This window comes from Bos indicus x Bos taurus, chromosome 29 (genome assembly GCF_003369695.1).
Source record: "Bos indicus x Bos taurus breed Angus x Brahman F1 hybrid chromosome 29, Bos_hybrid_MaternalHap_v2.0, whole genome shotgun sequence".
Taxonomy (NCBI): Eukaryota; Metazoa; Chordata; class Mammalia; order Artiodactyla; family Bovidae; genus Bos; species Bos indicus x Bos taurus.
In genome coordinates this window covers 22,820,016-22,840,676 of record NC_040104.1, presented here as the reverse complement: position 1 = coordinate 22,840,676, position 20,661 = coordinate 22,820,016, and the positions used below count along the sequence as shown (strand labels likewise).

Here is a 20,661-nt window from a genome sequence, read left to right as displayed (position 1 = left end):
AAAACATTTTTGCACACAGTAAAAGGAATATTAAGAATATAGCATAAATTTATATATATATATGTATGTATATATAGACAGAGTTATAACTAATGATGAGGAAATCAGTTAAAGCAAAATCCATCTAAGGTCAGTGTAATTTTTACTGTCTATTTTCTTAGGTTTTCTGTACGTTAAAATTTGGCAAAATGACTTGCCAATCACCTAATCCTTCAAACCAAACTAAAAGTCATTTAAAACCAAACCAATCAACCAAAAAACCCAGAAAAGAAAACCAAAAAACACAACAGCACTTGTTTCACACTCCCCAGTTCTTAGCACTATAGAAGATCTGACAAGTGAGAAATCTATTCTCAAGATGCCCTTTTCCTCTCTAGAGCAGAGGTGCTTTTTTGGGTCCTGGATCCCCTCCTCAGAAGACCTGTACAAAACTGTTCTATACAACGTCAAGGGGCACATGGACTCCCTCAAGAGCTCACACAAGAACCTGGGGTTAAGAAACTCTGCTCTATGCCACATGGGTTTTTTTCTTCCACAAAAGAATATATAACATATTAGTCAGAAATCCTAAAATAAGGTAGACTTAGTCTATGTTTTACGTTTTACAGAAGAGGCTGAAGACTGGGACCAATTCAAATACAATTTCTCCAGCTTCCTCAGCATCCTACTCATTTAGATAAAGCAGCCTCTTTTCTTTAAGAGGTAAATTAGCAAAATTCCCTTTTCTTGAAAGAAACAATTTCTATAGGTAAAAGCATACAAAGGTATCAACTTACTCTTCACAAAAATATAGCACTTTTTCCCTACCTACTGGGAAAGAAATGTTTTTCTGTAGTGGCAATGAAACAGTAATAAATGATTCATAAGTTATGTTATCTGTTCCAGCCCTATCATAAAGTACTTGATCATTCATTATCTGATTAACTTATCAACTGAGATTCTAGGTAAATCACCTAAGGTAACCACTTAGACCAGGGAAATTCACACACCTAGGAACAAGTATAGAAACGTTAAGTCTTGACTGCCTTCCTTAGAGGACAACAGCTAAGCCTTAACATCTCCCCACTTTAATAGCCTAAAGACTAAAGGGACTCCAAGGAATAGGCAGTGTCTACAGGAACTCAATCCTTAACTCCATGGGATCAAAGCTGATCTGTTATTCCACTGAAACCATCATGGTCAGCAATGCCTTCCTAATTACTAAGAACAATGGTCCTCAAACTTTGTCCTTAACTCATCTGACTTTCTTGCGGTACTTGATACTATTCGGTACCTATCCCTGTCACTACTCTTGCCAAGTGCCTCTTCTGTAAAATCGCCTGTAATATAATGATTGACAGAGAGTGGGTGGGCTGCCCAAGGTTCTGAGAGAAAACCAGGTTCCAACTTCCAAAACATTACAGAGGTTTTGAATGGAAAAGAACTCAAGATCATCTAGTCCAACTTTCTCATTTAACAAATGAGGAGCCAAGGCCCCAAGACAAGTGTTCCTTCAGAAGGGATCTGGCATGTAAAAATTACCAAATGACACTCTAAAATGTTCCTGGATCCTAAAAAAGCTATTTCGCTATATTGTAAACTCAAAGGAGCAAAGGCTGTCTGCCTTGTTCCCTGTTTCCTGAAGCCCAGAATAGTGCCTGTCATGTAAGGATTGTTCAATATATGTTTATTAAACAAATTAAGGTAATTTTAAAGTATTAAATCACTTGCAAGAAGGTGGAAATCTTCTTAGCAAAGAAAATGGGGAAATTCACTGTATAACCATACAATGCATTAAATGTATTAACGTCAATAAATCCAAGGTAGGTAGGAGTCCTAAAACCTTTTGAAAAGAGCAGGAGTGGCAAAAGGTATAAAACACAGATACCGCTATAATTAGCAGAGCAAATTAATTTCTTTGTAATACAGGAGGACTAACTGCAGAGGGCAAGGCTATTTCAAAATATCTACCATTCCTATTACACTTTTCTTTGGTCGGGGATGGGGGGTGGTGGGGCAGGATGGATTGCCTGCCAAATACAGCTCTGTACACCCCGTCCAAATTTTATTATTTCTTATGCCTTACAAATTAAATAGTGAAGAATATTCTTTGACAGTAGTTCAGTTAAAGATACAAAAGGAAAAAAGACTTGATTGCTTCCTGGATTTTATCAGGGCCAAACACAAGAATGACCACCAGAAACCAAGAGTTCTTACCTCTCTAGTGCCTCAGTCTGTGGGGAACTGTCCAGGATCGAGTTCTATCAGCTGCACTTCATCCCAAATCTGGCTATCAGTGACTCACTTTTGTGTCTATACCTGATCAGTGTGTCTTTATGAGGGGGAAATTCTTGCATAGAACAAATCATTCAGGAAATTTTCTCAGTGAGTATTCTAAGCTTTCTAGCTTCCTCCATGCTAGCAGCTGAGGGTCTTACCCATTCCGAGTAAGAAGAAAAAAGCCCTCGAGGAAGGAGGACAATACTAATTGTCAAAATTAAACATCTTCCATTGCTCAAGGAACTAAATTCATATGGCCATAAAGCTTCTAACTCTACACTGTCTATAAATCGTACGGATACTCATACAAAATCTCATCTTGGCCACAATACTAGATAAACCATACCTAGTCTGCATGGTCAGGTTTAAGGGCGTCTTTGGGATACAAGAGTCTTTCTAGATATGGAATCCTCAAGGGTTTCTCTATTTAAGACAAGCAAAAAAAACCAAACCAGAGTTTACTGAACTACTTAATTATTTCAGATGTAGGCAGCAGGCAGGCAGTCATCAAACCCAGTCAGATAACACTATGTATCTAGAACTTCCCCCACCCCACCCCCCACTTGAAAGAGGAAAAAATCAGTTGTTTCAAAAAGCACTGACTTGGAGGAGAGGTTATTTTCATCTGACCTCCTATATCAGCGCTGACGTTGCTACATTAGCATCTCTGTTGAATCTTTTCTCAGTACTTCACATCCCAGGGCACCACCTAAAAGCAGTATTTGGATGATGTTAAAGTGGTAGCTTTTATTAGTATGTGATAACTAAAAACACATTCCAAGAGAATTATCTAAAATCTCTCTAGGATAGCAGTGAGAGCCACTCATCTTTAAAGTCCTCTCTCATACAAACATCCTGCATTAAACACTGACAGCTCCATAACCAACAGTGTCTAAAAGTTAAGCATGACACACGCACATGTGTACACGTGTTCCGAACATCCTCAGAGCATCATCCTCCGAGCATCATCCTTACAATACTGTACTGCTTCCCAAACACAGAGGTACTTTCTTCGATCCATGAGACCAATGTTTAGGCAGACCAGGCTCCCCTCTGAAAAAGGCCACTTGATCTGTTTCATAGGGTGACCATGTGATTCTCAATTTTGTAGTTATCTTCTTACTGAAAACTACCATCTATGATGCAAAGATAACTTACAATAGTTTTTTTTTTTTTTTCCACTAGTAAATTTTAGGTATTTGGTTGTGAAAAAAATAATAATTTGGACATCAAGATAAAATCACCTAAATAGTAAGATTAGAAGTTCTCCTGGGTACAAGCATTAGATTAAGATTCAGTTGACTATTAAAACCTGGTAAATTTTAAGTTATTTCAAAAGGGTTTTTCTTTCTGCATTTACAGGGTATAAGCTATAGGTCCCAAATGCAGGAAAATAATACATTTTCATATCTTGACACATAAACTTTCTATGAAAAATCTGAAAATAAGCCTGCTTTAAGTTTGTGCACCTGTCTTTGAGCAACCTCAACTTACTGAGAAAGTTGTTACAAACTCAGAAAATCTACCCTAACACTTTTCATAGCTCAGTTGGTAGCATTTTTATATTTTATTCTTACCTTTATGAGGACTGCTAAAAGGAATTACTGTATGAAAAAAAAGTCTGTACCTTCTACAAAAATCAGACATTTTCCATAGGTGGCTCAATGTCCCATGCAATGAAACTAAACCATAACTAAAATTTTCTCAGTTCCTACCGTGTGCTGAGAATTGGGGTCAGCAGTTTATATTTATTATTTCTAATTTCTACAATGATGCTAAAAGAGAGGGTCCCAGGAAAGAGGCACTGAGGAGGCTCTTCAGAACAGCATTTGTGAGCACAGGATGGGGAAGAGAGAGGTGAAGTAACTCACGGCTGCTGCAGAGGTCTTGGTTAATCCTAAAGTGAGGTATGGAATATGAGTAATACTTTAGAACTCCCTTAAGGCAAGGCGGCTGGACTTTTGAATTTCAGCACTGACCAGTCACTGAGACCCGGCTGCCAGTGGAGAGGGAGCCTAGCCATGGACAATCAGACATTCCTGGGAGGATTCCTTCAGGAGGATTCCTGAAGCCATCACCACTCAGGCAGCTGGTGGGGACACACCAGTGTCTCACCCCCGGGGGAGGGGTCCGGGCAATGTATTACATATACACAGAAGATGCGTCATGCTGCCCTATTTAACAGAAAAGAGAATGAAGAGAAAGGTAAGAGCTTATCCAAGGCCGCTATCAGAGTGTCCTTAATGAAAATTCATCTTAGGCTTCAGAACGAGGACTTTGTGTGCTTCTCTTCTGCAGACAATGAAAAGTACAGAAAATCACTGTATTTTCCCATAGTTGCCGGGAAGTTCATAGCTCATTTTCATATTTAGCTGAAGTAACCACATTTACCTGGGTTACTGCTATACTCCCTGCACTCTCTTGATTTCTCACTTCTTGAGTCTATTTTGAGCTTTCTTCATCTGCATAGTCTCCTTTTTGTACATTTATATCATGCATTATGAAACAGTCCATCTCACTCTCATCACCTCTGAGAAGAGCACCCAGTCGTTTACACATTAGGTGAACAACGGCAGGCATAAAGTAATGGTCACTCTGCGGTCTCCTTCAATAAGCCACATCCTTATCCACTTTTACTGTCAAAAAGTTCATTCTACCCTGTAAATGTTTCTCCTTCTTTAACCTCAAACTTAATTTCTTGAAGAAGAGTTGGTAGTCCAATAAATACCATCACATAAAGGTCTGAATGAATGACTGAATGAGCTGTCTACAATAAAAGTCTTACTTATGTTTCAACACTTTGTTTTACATTCTTGGGACTTTCAAATCAATGTTTCTCATTATGTTTATAATCTTAGGACACCATGAATTATCTGCAAGGATTTTTAAAATTTGTGTTTCCATTTCTATGACAAGGAACATATATGAGCCCTATGAGGTCCATCTGTGTGTTGCAGTGTGATTTTGGCATTTCTGGCATTTATGAATTTATGATTTCATTGTTGTAAAAATACTGTTTCAACTGTTAAATTTTAATAAAGGTGGACTGATAATTCACAATGGGGCAATATAATCAAGTGGTTAAAAGTGGAGAGTCAGACTTAGTCTAGCTTCACCACCCGCTAGCTCTGTGACATTAGAAAAATTAATCGCTCTGTACCTCAATTTCTCTATCTGTAAGGTGGAGCCGGTAACAGTCTCTCCATCAGGAAGTAAAAGTGACAGCTGCTCAGTCGCGTCCAACTCTCTGTGACCCCATGGACTGTATCCCGACAGGCTTCTCTGTCCATGGGACTTCCCAGGCAAGAATACTGGAGTGTGTTGCCATTACCTCCATCATAGATTTGTGTTAAATAAAAAAAATTCAAGTAGAGAATTTAAAACAGTGTTTGCTTAGTAGCTTGTACTCAGTAAATGTTAAATATTTGTTATTATTAAAGAATAGTCACACCACCTGGAAACCAAGGTGTCTTATGTGAAGGTTAGTTCAAGTAGAGAAAAAGTAGCAGTGAAGCTTTATCATTAAGCACATGATAAGAATAACAGACTCAAAAGGACCTTACTGTACTGATCGGTGTCAGAACCTTGTTTAGAAAAGCAAGTAACTTTCGCTAAACAACATCACCCAATATAAAAGAATGCTCACTTCTTTATTAATACTTAAAGTGTTGTATCAAGGTTTGTTTGACAACATGTGAAATCTTTAAGTATTAATAAAAGGAGTTTATACCTAGATTTAGGTTTGTTACATATTAGGTAACATTGTTAAATGAATATGTTATTGCCCACACATTATTCAAGTTTCACCAACACCTGGCTGTGTCATCATAACTTCAACTTTTCGCTCATATTCATTCTTCTATGGCTAAAAGCCAATCATTTAGCCATTTTCAAAGGTTTATAGTCTGAGCAAGAATATGGTGACTAACACAGTGACATATAAACAAGGGAGGAAAAAAGGAATCCTCGCTACCCACCCAGAGTGAGGACTTAGCCTCACTCACTGGACAACCTGTTTGCAAGAAGCAGGAGGCAGGCATGAATCAAGTAAGAAGCATGAATGACATGAATATATACTTCTGCAGAGTTCAATACAACAAAAAGCATGTAGATTTCTCATTTCTTCTTTGGTGCATGGAAATTTTGCATGTGTGCTCAGTCATGTCCAACTCTTTGCAACCCCATGGACTGTAACCCACCAGGCTTCTCTGTCCATGGGATTTTCCAGGCAAGAATATTGGAGTGGGCTGCCATTTCCTTCTCCAATGGAAATTTTACTGGAATTAAAATAAGCTTCACCACCACTTCTTGAAAAATAACATCTCACGGACTTGTAGATATGCTATCGCGAAGAAGTTAAACACTTTCCCTTGCTTTTTCCTCTCAGTTTTGTAATCTGGTTTATATAACTTATGTCAAAAATTATTTTATACTGTTCTAAAACTGGCAAAACTCTGATTTCTCAAATCCAACTATTAACCATATTCCCTGATTTATACAAGACAGAAGGAACAGTATCCATTTCTGCTGAAGGCTGTGCCACCAGGACCAGCACAGATGTGCTCATTATCTAATGAGAGATGAATACCAGCAGCATGGCGCTTCGCTGCTTGGAGGGGCAAAACTCAGTGACAACTGGACATATCACAATAGGAAGTCATAATATAAAAATCATGTATATCATTCTTAATAAAGCCAAAGCAAATGAATTTCTATTTCCTATGCAAATTGGAAGGTTGAGAGCTCAAACCTTCTAAGGTCAATAAGGCTAATATAAAGGAATATCTTATTTGAGGGGTTTTCTGATTGTGGTAATAGTTTTGAATTAACATATTTAAAATATTCATATTGTTTTCGACTGGAATATAACCTCTTTGAAGGCAAGTGGGTTTGTTTTTGTTTTTTTCCCCAGTTTTATTCTTTTACGTATTCTTAGAACCTAAATCAAATATTTGGCACACAGAAGTGACTCAATATATATTTGCTAAAGGGATGAATGAATGATGGAAACTCCTTAAGATTGTACGTGGCAGTTGAGAGTTATAAGGTCAAGGTACTTTCTGGCCTATCACACTCCTTTTTCTATATCATTAAGCAGCTCTATCCATTTAGAGAAAAGTATTTGTAAATTTTAAATAATAATGATAAGAGCAGGTTTTGGTAGATATGAACTTTATTCTGGTTTTATTAATTTCAAGTACAAACATAATTGACTTATTTGGATAAATGTAGTAATCTGAAGGTAGATAGTAGAGAAACAACATTGTGAGTTTCAAAAATTCAGGCTGTTACAACAAAGTCATCTTACACAGGCTGAGAAAACGCTACTAGAAAACAAATCTAGGTAAATAACTTCCATTCTATTTCATCACTTTATAATGAATGAAGTTATTATTTGGTAGCTCAAGAAATGTAATTTATGAATACAGCCAAGAACACATAAAAATAAGATGATGGCTGTTATTCCTAAAATGTCTGAGAATAAACACAGGTCTGTATTCTATTAGGAAATAACATCACACCCCACACACTAAGTGACAAAGTAACACTCATTTGATTAGTGCCAAGAAAAAAAGTATTTCCATTGGCTCTCAAGGACTCTCTCAACTACAAATAGGTTAAGAATTATACAGATTTAAATATACACCTTATTCCAGTATGCAGACATTTTTCAATTCTTCAGAACAATAGCGGGGAAGATTCCGCATAGATTACAAACCGCAGATAATTTGTAACATATGCAGCAAGGAGACACAGATTCATTGAGCATTCATTTTCAACACTGAAGGAAGTTTCTGCAATGGTAAATAGCAGGCAGAGCACACTGCATAAACCCCACAACAGAATTAAAATTACACAGTATCTAGTAGTCAATGGGCAATCCTAACAATTGACTATCTAAAAAATGTACTGGTATTCGTTTTTGAAACTCAAGAAGTTTTTTCTCCCTTTTTAAAAAAAAAAAAAAACATTTTGCAAACACGACACAGATACAAACCATCCAAAGTGTGTGTGTGTGTCGGGGGCGGGCGGCTGCTATTCTACTTCATCCTAGTGACGTGAGCATACTTCTGAGAGAATGCATGACAATTTACATTGAAATTTTAGATCTGAGTTTAGTTCTTGCCCTCTGGTAATGTTAGGAAAAAAGAAGGCAGGACCATCACTTAAGAAGCCTGGGGAGCAGATCAGAACCCAAGGGAATCTGTTTAACACAGACAGGACTGCCCTAAAGCAGTGTTTTATTTAGCTGGGTCTCACTGGGTTCTGGGCTCCCCTAGTGTCTCAGACGGTAATGAATCTGCCTGCAATGCAGGAGACCTGAGTTCAATCCCTGGGTCAGGAAGATCCCCTAAAGAAGGAAATGACAACCCAGTCCAACAGTCTTGCCTGGAGAATCCTGTAGACAGAGGAGCCTGGCAGGCTATAGCCCATTGGCTCACAAGAATCAGACATGACTGAATGACTAACACTTCCATTGGGTTTGAGAACCAAACCTAGGGAATTCCCTGGTGATCCAGTGATTAGGACTCTGCGCTCCCCTTGTAGGGAGAACTAAGACTCCCTGTCACGTAGCACAGCTTAAAAAAAAAAAAAAGAACCAACTTAGAACTTAAAACTTAAGCAATCAAGTACTGTGATGACCTCTAAGGACTGCAATTACAATCCTCTGTGTACACTGGTAGACAAGTACACAGTGAGTTGTGTAGCCAGGTTAAGATCTAGCAAATCTAACTTTTCAGATTCTCCAAAACAGCTCCACTACTTTTGATTATGTCTGAAATCTGTTCTGTTCTCTCCCTTTTCACTGCCACTATTTCACCTCCTGCGTAGGTTTCTACAAGGACCCTCTAAAAAATCTTAGTACTTTAAGTCTTAGCCTTGCCAATTCATTTTCCACCTGACAGCCAGTTCGAGAACCTAAGAGGAACCATGCCACTCCCCAGCTGAAAACTCTCTAATAAGTTAGAACAAAGTCCAAACTCCTTAGCCCATCCTCTGACCTCCTGTTTGTCTCCAGTCTGATTTCTTACCACTTCCCACCCCCTTTCACCTTTTCCTCAAGCCCTAGGTTCTAGGTCTCTAGAACTACACAGGATAAAACATTTCATGAGAATATCTGGGACATGACCTGTCCCAAATGAATGATGTTTCTGGAGTTTTGATACCTTGCGTCTAAAGTAGCACAATGACTGAAAAAACTAAATGTCACCTCATTCTCTTTTATTCCCCTTCTATCTAACTGCAGGTTCTGGCCCATTAGCAGGTTGGTAATCAATTTTAATGAGTTGTGGGCACCTTTCTCAACACCCCACATGGGAGATGAAGGGATAACCATCCAGGGGAACAGGACCAGTTCTGGTGCAGAGGATCTGGGGCAGTGAGAAGGTGGCTAGGGAGACAAGGGTGGATGGAGAGTTGCTACAGGTTAGAGGGGACGGTGCAGGTAAGGGGTATTTGAGGACCCCAGTTCAGGGGAGGGGGACGAGCTGAGCCCTGGGCACAGAGCATGCACATGGTGATGGGGAGGCACTGCTGCCCCCACCAGGTGTTGGCACACATCGGTCAGGTCACAACGGGCACGCCTCGAGCATCCCTGGTCCACCCCATGCCCTCCCGGAACGTGTCACTGTGGCTGCGGGACCTGCAGGAGAAAGACTCCAGGCCCTACCTCTGTTCTGTCAGCTGTTGGTCCCCTAGATGTATTTAACCCGTCTTCCCTCCCCCAGTCCCTCCAGCTCCGCCATCCTGCCATCTTCGCGCTGTGGCCCACGTGGGGACCAACGTGACCCTGAGCTGCCAGTCCCCAAGGAGTAAGCCCACTGCCCAGTACCAGTGGGTGCGGTCACCCCCATCCTCCCAGGTTTTCTTTGCACCTGTTTTAGGTGAGGGAACTTCCAGAGACAACTGAGAGTGTGGCTGGGGTAGAGGAAAGATGAGGGCCAGAGGGACTGGGGGGCAAGGGGCAGCAATGCTGAAAAGCACTGTGGTGGGGGGGGTGGGAAGGAGGATGTGGGGAGGGGGCTGAAGAAAGAGGCCTGCCAGGCGCAGACAGGTGCTGAAGACCATGCCACACAAGAGACGCTGGGGCTGGAGGATCTGGGTTCAAGTAGAAAAGAATAAACCAGACGACTGTGTGGCACGGTTAAGTACAGCATCACCATGTGAGTTAATTAAGTTAGTATTTGTAAAGCACTTAGAACAGTGCATGACACGCTGTAAGTGCAATATAAGCGTTACTATCTTGTGAAATGTGCTTTGGTTACACATATACAATCATCTATTTACGCACATATATGTATGTCATGTGAGTACTAGGCCACAGGGTAAAATACAATTCTTCTTGTATGTTCACAAAGATGCATGGCTTTGGTTTTTCTTTCTAGTATATAAATTAAGGAATGAGATATATAATGGATATAACTGCAATTCAAACTATAAAAAAGTTACTTATGGAAACATAAATTTCTAGAACTGGTACCTCTGCTGTTGTCCCCAAACCAGTGACTCCACCCTTTGGCCTGGTCCTGGATGACGCCCCCCACCAGTCGCACGTGGTGTCCAGGGCATACCTTCATGCACTACAGCAAACGGTTCTTCAGCTGAAAGGCATGACTTTTCAAACAGGCTATAGCACCAGGAGCTTAATGTCCACACAGTTCATAGACTATGCTCACAGTACTGGAACCGGTGCTCTAGTATCCTGACTCCTGCTTCCCTGGAAAGGAGACTCCTTGACAGTAAATGGTACACTGCTGTATGTCAAGGGCCTCCCACAGAAAGCCCTCACATATCTGTTGATGAATAATGGGGGGGAAAAAAAGTCCTTATTTCAGACCTTAGTATTTAAAGAAACCCTGTGATCCATCTGTCAGATGAGTGTGATGAAAGGGAATGGGTAAGACTTCCAAGTCCTCCCCAGATGCCTGGCCTTTAGCCAAGAGTTAAGTTCCAATCTCTCGTGGCTCCTCAGGGCAGTGGAATTCCAAGGGCCTGGGAGCTCTATATCAGCCAAGAAAGAAACAGAAAAGATGCTCAAAGTTCTAAATTAGAGGTCTCTAATCGTAGTGCCTATATGCCTTCTTTGATGATTGATCAAGGCACCTTAAACCTTAGGGACTCCTGTCATTCTCAGTCTTGTATATATTTTTTAGGCATGAAGCTTGGCTGCTGAATTTAGAACAGTCAAAGGAATAGAGGTTAATCATACTGTTTAAGTGTAAGTGGAATATTGTGGGATCATCAACATTTTCAAGATATATTTGATAAAACCTATAGATAAGAATTTGTGGTGACTCTTTCAGATTCAGAGTACATTATTCAGTAAGTTTTACATCAATCTCATTTTACTCATACTAGATTTAATATGTCCTATATCCTGTTAATGTCCCATAAATTTTAAAACATATGATGAAAAAACATTAATGTCAGCTTTCAAACATTCAAGAGAGCGCATGGATTTCAAAACTCTTTTGGGAGTACACAGCAAAAAAAGTCTGAACAAAAAAAAAAAAAAAAAAGTCTGAACACTATAATTCCAAAGCTGTTCTGGTCAATATGCTGCTGCTGCTGCTAAGTCGCTTCAGTTGTGGCTGACTCTGTGCAACCCCAGAGACGGCAGCCCAATGCATGCACTTCTCCAATGCATGAAAGTGAAAGGTGAAAGTGAAGTCGCTCAGTCGTGTCCGACTCTTAGTGACCCCATGGACTGCAGCCTACCAGGCTCTTCCGTCCACGGGATTTTCCAGGCAAGAGTACTGGAGTGGGGTGCCATAACAGCCACTAAATTAACTTACCTTTTTAAGTTAATTTTTATTGGATTATAGTTGCTTTACAATGTTGTATTAGTTAAATATAAATGAATTAAAATTGAGATTAAAAATCCAGTGGCACAGTCACACTGGCCACCTTTCAAGTGTTCAATTACTGCCTGTGGCCAGCAGCTATTGCACAGTCGGCTAGACAGTGTAGATATGTTTTGCCCCAGTCAACTGAGATTATAATACCTTATTCCTTACAGGAAAAGCTCCTCTTCCTACAATGGTGAACCCTATCTCTTGACTTGTCAAGGTTCTTCCTACTCAGGGGTAAAGCAACAGGGAAGGCACGAAGAAAGAACTTCCAACACGACAAGCCCCCTCGGAGGTCTGAGGGTGTAGCCGAGACAATCCTTTCACAAAATAAAGCCTTCTTTAATATTCTGAATAACAACTTTTTACCTATATTGTTCACTATGGTAGCCACTAGCCACATGTTGCTATTTATAATTTAAAATGTAATTAATTAAAATGAATCATAATTAAAAATTCAGTTCCTCAAGCACACGAACCACATTCAAAAGCTTAATAGCCTTTGGCTAGTGGCTCTTGCCCTGAACTGCAGCAAATACAGAACACTTCCATCATTACAGAAAGTTTTATTGAACAGCACTGCTTTATAGTATGGGTTTCCTTTTTTTTTTTTTTTCCTTTTTTTACATATCCTCTTAATGAAGGATCCAGAATATTTCACTCCACTTTCCAGTAGATTTCCCAAAATGACAGGAAATAAACTCAGGTGCCTATTCACGCAGTTTTAAGGTGTGCTTACTAGAGTCCTTACCTCCAAAACCAAAAGCCTAAATATATGTTTGTATGGCTGGGAATCTATTCTTTCAGTATATATATCAAATCTCCGTCAGATTCAAAAGCAGACAAAAAAACTGGAACACATATGTTTTCTGGTGGCTATGGCTTGGGAACAAAAGAAACGGAAGGAGAGAAATCTGACTAAATCTTTCGTATGAACACTTTTGGGTGGCAGACCGTATTTCTGAAACATCTTTCAACGATAATGCAGAAAGTCTAGTGTGCTGACATCAGAAAAGTCCTTAGAGATAGGCAGTCTTAAAATGTTCAGACAGGGACAACAGTATTTGTGGGATCCAAGTTATCTTTGTCCTATTTGTTCTCACAGGACAGATAATGACAAGTCTTAATAGTTACAATGAAAGATCAAATATACCACACTGTGATTTGTCTGCTAAAGTACAATATTTGTTCCAAAGATTACGATGAATTACTGATGAATATAGATCAAGACAATGTCCCTAAAAAGTTAATCATCTTGCTTGTTAGGCAGAAGACTCCCACCATTTATAAGTTTATCTGGTAAACAATCAGCATTGACCGAGCAAAGACAAGTTCTTTAGGTCATATGATCACCTTGCATTTCATCTTCAGGCAGAGCCAGAGTAAAGCATCTGTTTGAGTGACAAAAAGCCAGCTCTCAAGAGCCAAATTTTTGGAGAACACCCAAAAATATGGGACTTGAGAATGAGTTTTGCAGGGCATCGGATTAACTGACTTAAGTGTGAATCTGGCATCTGGCTCCAAATTCCAAGTCTAGATAGGTCTCTCAACTGCTATAGTATGGGCTGTGCTGAGCCCTCTTCCTCCTTTGAAGTCATCACACTTACGGTCCGCTTTTGTCATTCGATACGAAGTACTGCACTGCATACCATCCCCTGTGTTGTCTGGTACAGCTTTTTAATTCTTAGGTGTGGGTACACAAACTTTAACTACACTGTAAGCTCTTGGACTCTGTACTACAGCTCTTCTCTTCACCCTAACACCAAGCAGACAGTAAACACTCAAGCACTTAGAAAATGGAAATATGACAAGGCTTATAGGAAAGGATAGTAAATCACCCATTTGTTTATCTGACTCCAAAATTAGGCTGGAATTGTTAGCAGATTCATTTTCTCCTGGCAAACAAACAGAAAGCAACAAAACTTCAGAACCAAACAATACCAAACACGTGTAGCAAGCCAGTCTCAAAAACACCCATTTTATCCAAAAAACTGAACAAATACCAGTAACAGGACATTTCAGACTTTGCAGCAATTAAAAAAAAAAATGTTTATATCTGACTTTAAGTTAAAATCCTGTGCACTTAGAAATACATATATTCGCTTGGATAGTATTTAAAAATAGTACTTTGGTAGCAAAATCCAAGAGTCATCATATGACAAGGTTGTTACATCAATACATTGAAACTATAATTCAGGGAAAGTTTCAGGGAAAAACTGAAGTTACTATATACCCTCCTTCCTTTCAAACTTAGAAGAAACGATTTACTTCATAGCTGAATCTTAACAGATATTTAAATAAATACATTGGACCAGAAATGGAACTGATGCACACGGTGCTCCTTCCCGGGGAGCCTCTGACGTGAGTTCACACTTAAGTGAGCTGCATTATTCTGGATAAGATATACCTCCAGGTCCATATCTCACTGCACTACTTTGTTTCTATTTTGCAAATTCCAAAGCAAAAAGGACTGTTGAATTTCTTTTTGTAGTTCTCATTAACAGAATCAGATGAAAGAGATTTCTGAATTACTTGTTCTAAATCTGCATTTCTGAAACTGGGATTGAAAGATTTGTTTCAGGGGTCTGTGATGATTCCCTGGGAATTTCCTAAGGTTGCCTTTTGATTTTCATAAACATAATCTGGAGTACTTGGACATCCACCTCATAATTGTGTACGGCTATGATTTCAGTGACCACGTGTGCATCTGTGTTTAAGATTACATTCATCTTAAGTCTCCAAGAGGGACAGAGTTCAGTTTTTAAGGAAGTACTTCTCAAATTGGGTTTCAGAGTCTACGTTTTGGGGTTAAAATCTGGACACCGCTCTAGATTATTATACTTTCCAACATTCTCCTTCAAGGCTTTGTTTATTTGGTGAATTTAATAAATATGTATCCAGTGCCTACTTATGTCCTAGGCACTGGAAATACTGTTGGGAATAAGAGATCAGAACTCGTCTTTATGGAATTCCAATAGGAAAGACCAATGCTGTTAATGAAGAAGTCTGGTTCCTTGATTGAAATCACACTTAAGGAACTGTTTATGTAAAAAAGAAAACAAAAAACGGTGATCTGGTCGCCTCACCAACTGCTACTATGGATTAGAGTACATCAACATCCATAAGGTCTCCAAATATTCTAAGAACTTGAGGTCAATCTGATCTTATCTGCTTGGAGACAGAGACAATGATCCTCTTTTGAAAATTCTTCAGACAAACCCAATTTCCTTTCTTTGCTTTAGATTATGCTTTTCATAACTGGACAAAGATGCAACCCAACTGGAGATTTCCTGGCTTTTTGAGAAACAATTTTATAATCAGTGAGATTCATAAGCAGCTTTGGATAACACCCTTTGTCCTTCTGATTGGGAAATTTCTATGGACAAAAGAAAATCAATGAAGCTAAAACAATTACAAAAGCCTAAAGAGTATTGCTAAACTCAAAACAGTTCACGGATAGAGGCTAAACAGCACAATGCAAAAACTCCCCTGAACTTAACCTTAACAACCTTGAATAGAACAAGGAATGAGATTCAGAGAACAGTGGCTACTATTAGCTACTATTTATCCTATCTATAAACTATTACTTTCATGACATCCTTGTTTAAAATGGAGAGGGAGGGGGACCCAAAGATAACATGTTATCAGGTAAACCAATCTAATTTTCTAATTGAGAAATGGGTGTTAGATTCCCTAAAAATAGTAGGTTTGAAATATCTTGGTTTCTGGACCAAATTTTCTAAGCCGCAAAGTCCTCAAATGAACACTTGAGACAAGATCTCTGGAATTTTGGAGCCATATCCTTCTCCAGTGTGAGTATGACAGTTCCCACTGGGTTTTTACCCCGTCATGGAATTCCAAAAAAGTGTCAGCCCTGCCAGAAACGAAGCACACTGATACTGTAACTCTGAACAAGTAGTAGTTCCGTGAACTAGGGGGAAAGTCTCCTACCAGAATCTTTTAGCAGACCCTGCGAAGAGGACACCAACCAACTTACCTAAAAAACAACTCCGTATCTGCCAATACTACAAATGTGAACTCCCAAATTAAAAGTCATCAGGAACAGAAAACTGGTGTTACCACCCGACTGGTGGTAACATTTCTAGCCGAAATTGAGCCTCTGTACTGAAACCTTCAGGTACACAAGGATGGCCAGACGCACAGTGAGAGCTTCACTTGTCATCACATCCGGCACAACAGCTATAGCAGGGGAACACAGGCTTTCAAGAAGGAGCTTCGTCAGAAACACTTCAGGGCCTCAAGCCAACCTAACTCTGAAGACACCACACTCAAATTTCGGACCAACTATCAGCCAGGCTAACTTTAACTGTGCCCTAACTCCACAAAAGCAATACAATATCTGGCTACAACCGAGCCTTCCCAATTCTCCAAAGCATCTCAAGACTTGATCGCCCTTCGACTTAGAAGCAAGCTCAAGACAGAAGCAAGACAACTGACACAAAGGCCATCGTCTGAAGGCGCCTTTCGTACGGCTCTGCCCCTGCTACTCACTTGAAAATTCCTAAACTGGGGGGTGGCGAGGGGGAGCTCAGCACCTCCCCCCACCTCCCCCGCTTCTATCCCTGCTCCATCCCGCCCCGGCCGGTAAGCCTCTGCCTGGGAGCCCCCCAGCCTAGAACAAAGCGAGGGGCCCCGGCGGTGGGGGCGAGAAGCGCCGGCTGCACGGGACCGCCGCCGGGAGCACAATTCGAAACTACCAACTTCAGAGCGCAAGAACATCCTCGATTGGCAAGAAAGAGGGGCGGCGGCAGGCACGCCCAACTTCAAACTCAGAAAACCTACGGGCTGGCGGCCATCTGGAAAAAAAGCCCCCCCTTCCCAGGGAGAGAAGAAAAAAGGCGGAGGAGATGCGAATGGCCCACCGGGCCCCGGAGGGGAGCCCTGCGCTCAGACCGGCCCCCGCCCCCGAGGCCCGCTTCCCCGCCTTCTCTCTGCCTCTGGTTTGCTGCCCCAGGCCGGGCGGCCGGTTACCTTGATGCGCTCCCGGCACTGGGACGGGGTCCGCTCGTAGCCCAGCTCGGCCAGGGCCCGGGACACGCGCTCGTACATGGCCGGCCCGGGGGCCTTGCTGCCGAACACCGTGCCGGCTCCCTCCAGCTGCTGGTATCGTGCCTCCACCAGCCGCTCGTTGCCCCACACTGCGATGAGCGCGTTCGTCTCTGCCGGCGTCCACGACATGCCCCGGCAGGCGGCGGCGGCGGCTGCCGCAGCCCCGCCACCACCGCCGCCACCAGGGGAGAAGGAGACCGAGGACGAGGCGGCGCTGCGGCCCCCCAGCCCCAGCCCGAGACCCCCGGACGCCGCTGCCCCCGAGCCCGCCGCACTGCCCGGCCCGAGCGGGGAGGCACCCCGAGGCGTGGAAGGGTCGGACAGCGATGGGTTTCCGTCGCTCAGGCCACCAGGAGAAGCCGGGGAGAGCACCTCCATCTTCGGGATTTTTAGCGGCGAGTTGGCGGGCAGCTCCGAGCCACAGGGCGCAGCCATCTTCCAAGCGGCCGCCGCTGCACCGCCCGGAAGTGACGCGCCCTCACATCCGGCCGCCCCGGACTCCGGGGCTGCCCTCGGGCCTGGCTTGTTGGCCGGCGAGCGGCTGCGGGCCCCGGCGGCAGCGTGGAGGTCGCCCGTCGCCCCTGGTCTTTCTCCGCGCACCCGGCCGCGGCGCGCGCTCCTCTGCCGGGGCGAGGGGCGAGAATGAGGCTCGCCGGAGCCCCGAGCGGAGGAGAAGGGTTGGGGCATGAGGGCGCCGGTGTGAGGAACAGATTGAAACCTTCCCACTTCCTCTCCAATCTCAGCCCCCGGGAGGAGGGGTGAGGCCCGCGAGGGGGCCCGGAGTTAAGGAGGACTTGACCATTTAGCTCGTTCGCTCTCCTCCCTCGGCTCTGCCGCTCCCCTCTTCGGAACTGGCCTCCGGGTGCAGGGGCTGACGTCCCGGACGGAGGCTGGGGAGTCCCGCGCCGGGAAGGCGCCGAGGCTGCAGGGAGAGCATACCTGGGAAAGACTTTAAAAAGTATCTGGGAACCAGGCTTGGTTTGTGCTCTGTAGCTTTTCGAGACTCCCAAGCGCGGTATTTGAAGAGCAACTCCTATTCCAGTTCTGATCTATTTGCCAGTTAGTCTGGATGGGGGTTATGGTTTGTAGAACAGTTAGACGTCTTTATTGCGCTTGCACGATCTGTCTACAGCTTAAATGAGTATGAACTCCCAGCCTCAGCAGAAAAGTTACTTTCCCATACCGTTCTCCATCCTCCCTAACTGTGAAGTTACATCGTTTTTCCCACAGTTTTTCATACTCTCCAGTGTAAGGCGACGAAAAAAAGACTGTCAATTATGACGGCTCTTGTGACCTCCAGTAATTAGTGGTAATCGTTCCATAAAGTGCTGCAGTTTAATGAACGTTAAACACCCCAAGTCCAATAGGTCGCTGTAAGCTATTTCAATATTCTTCAAAGCCAAACATTAATCTTGGATGCTAAACTTGAAGGCCCCAGCTGTTTGTTGTTGTTTTTCAAATATAAATAAGCTATGCAATGTTTTTTTTTCTTTTAATGGCAAATATATCAGGTTTTTAAAAAAAAGGTGAGGTCAGCTGCATTTTGAACTCAAAATCAGGGCTTCCCTTGTGGCTCAGTGGTAAAGAATCCACCTGCCAATGCAGGAGACGTGAGTTCAATCCCTGATGGGGGACGATCCCACATGCTGTGGAGCAACTAGGCCATCATACCGTTACTGAAGCCAGGGCCTCTAGATCCTGTGCGCCACAAGAGAAGCCACCACCGGAATGAGAAGCCCACACACGGCCAACTAGACTGCTGGGCTCCTGGCAACTAGAGAAAAGCTAGTACAGCAAGGAAGACCAAGCACAGCCAAAAATAAACTCAGAATCACCCCCAGAGAATGACATGGTTGTCATTGGAAAGCCAAAGGAATAAGCACCAGGGACAAAGTAGAGGAGATAATTGTCTCTGTATGCCATTTTAAAATGTCGCCGTACTTTATAAGATAGGAATATGAACACAAAGAAATTCCAACATTCATGCTATCTCTTCCTTTTTTTCTAAGAAAAAGTTAATAGTCTAGTAGATGTATAACTGATTCCCTTTGCTCTACACCTGAAACTAACACAACACTGTGTTAGTTTCAACTATCTTCACCTATCTTCCAATAAACTATTGGAATCAACTATCTTCCAATAAAAATTCAAAACTGGGGTGGGTGGGAGGGAGGCTCAAGAGGGAGGGGAGGTATGTATATTTCTGGCTGATTCCTGTTGTTATAGGACAGAAACCAACACACTTGTAAAGCAATTATCCTCCAATTAAAAAATTCAAAGCAATAAATCTTTCACATCTATCTATCTATATGTATATATAGTCTAGCACCACAGTTAAGAGTATGAATTCTAGACTCAGAAAGCCTGGCTTCAAATTCCACTTCTGTAACCTCAACCAACTTATTTACCCAACCTTTTGGTGTCGTGGTATCTTCAGCTATGAAATGAGGATGACTTCACAGCATTGTCATGAGAGTAAATGCATTAATATAGATGAAACTCTTCCAACGGTTCCTGGTTCCTCACAAGCATGTGTGAGCACTAGCTATCACATCACTTTGCTTGCACTCTAGTTAATCTAATCTTCCCCCTTCACTTTCTCTGTACTTCTGGTTTTCAGTGTTCTCATTTCCAACTCTCTCACAGGCTCTAGTGGAATCTTAGACACCTATGAAAGCAAAACTCACTCTAATTTAGGCCAACAGTAATTTTTTTTAATGTCAAGGTGTATAGTGTGTATGAAAGAGAGTGAGTGAAGTCGCTCAGTCATGCCCGAATCTTTGCGACCCCATGGACTATACAGTCCATGGAATTCTCCAGGCCAGAATTCTGGAGTGGGTAGCTGTTCCCTTCTCCAAGGGATCTTCCCAACCTAGCGATCAAACTCAGGTCTCCCTCATTGCAGACGGATTCTTTACCAGCTGAGCCACCAAGGAAGCCCTGGTGAAAGAGAGAGATGTGCCTAAAATCATACATGAAATCAGAAATGCCACAGAGTTTTAAAATCATTGCTTCTCCCACTCTTATTTTTCCACAGGCCTGAAAAAAAAAGTTGCCTCCTTCTATTGTTAATTCTGGATGATCCTCAAATCACTCTGACTCATGCAGGAAACCTTCCTAGATAAAGTGGGTTGACTGAGAAGTCTCCCTTCCCACTAACTTCTGTTTTAGACATTATTTCTATATATCCCCCCCTTTATTCCCACACCCATCAGTCTATCCAATGAGAAAAGCTTGTATCAAAAATAAAACTTCCAGTAACATCCTGAAGGTAAAATGAAGCCAATAATGTAAAAGCTATTAATACGTATTCCATTCTATAGTGTAGAAGCACCGCCATATTGGCCACCAGGATCATGTGACCGTGGTGTTGGCTTCTAGGAGTTGTGTGATATACTTGTTCAAGACTTCATGGTTCAATCAGGACTTGTGGAATGGCTGCTGCGTTTGAAGTAATTTGCTAACACCTTTTATTGTGGAG

The 20,661-nt window shown here is 42.1% G+C and overlaps 1 protein-coding gene across 9 annotated transcripts in view; it reads right to left on the bottom strand.

The window, feature by feature from the left end:
- The window catches only part of MSANTD2 (Myb/SANT DNA binding domain containing 2), a 31,670-nt gene extending 12,383 nt beyond the window's left edge, over positions 1 to 19,287 (bottom strand). For 2 of the 9 annotated variants that reach the window (XR_003509482.1, XM_027532916.1), the window contains exon 1: positions 17,103 to 19,287. Coding sequence is in view for 4 of the 9 variants with exons in the window: in XM_027532916.1 (XP_027388717.1) it covers positions 17,103 to 17,867 (765 nt within the window). In the remaining 5 variants the exon portion in view is untranslated. Of the gene's footprint in view, positions 1 to 2,889; positions 5,394 to 5,419; positions 5,553 to 17,102 lie in introns of those variants that run through there. The other 7 variants (XR_003509483.1, XM_027532915.1, XM_027532909.1 and 4 more) reach the window with 5 other exon arrangements.
- Between the last annotated feature and the right edge of the window lie 1,374 nt (positions 19,288 to 20,661).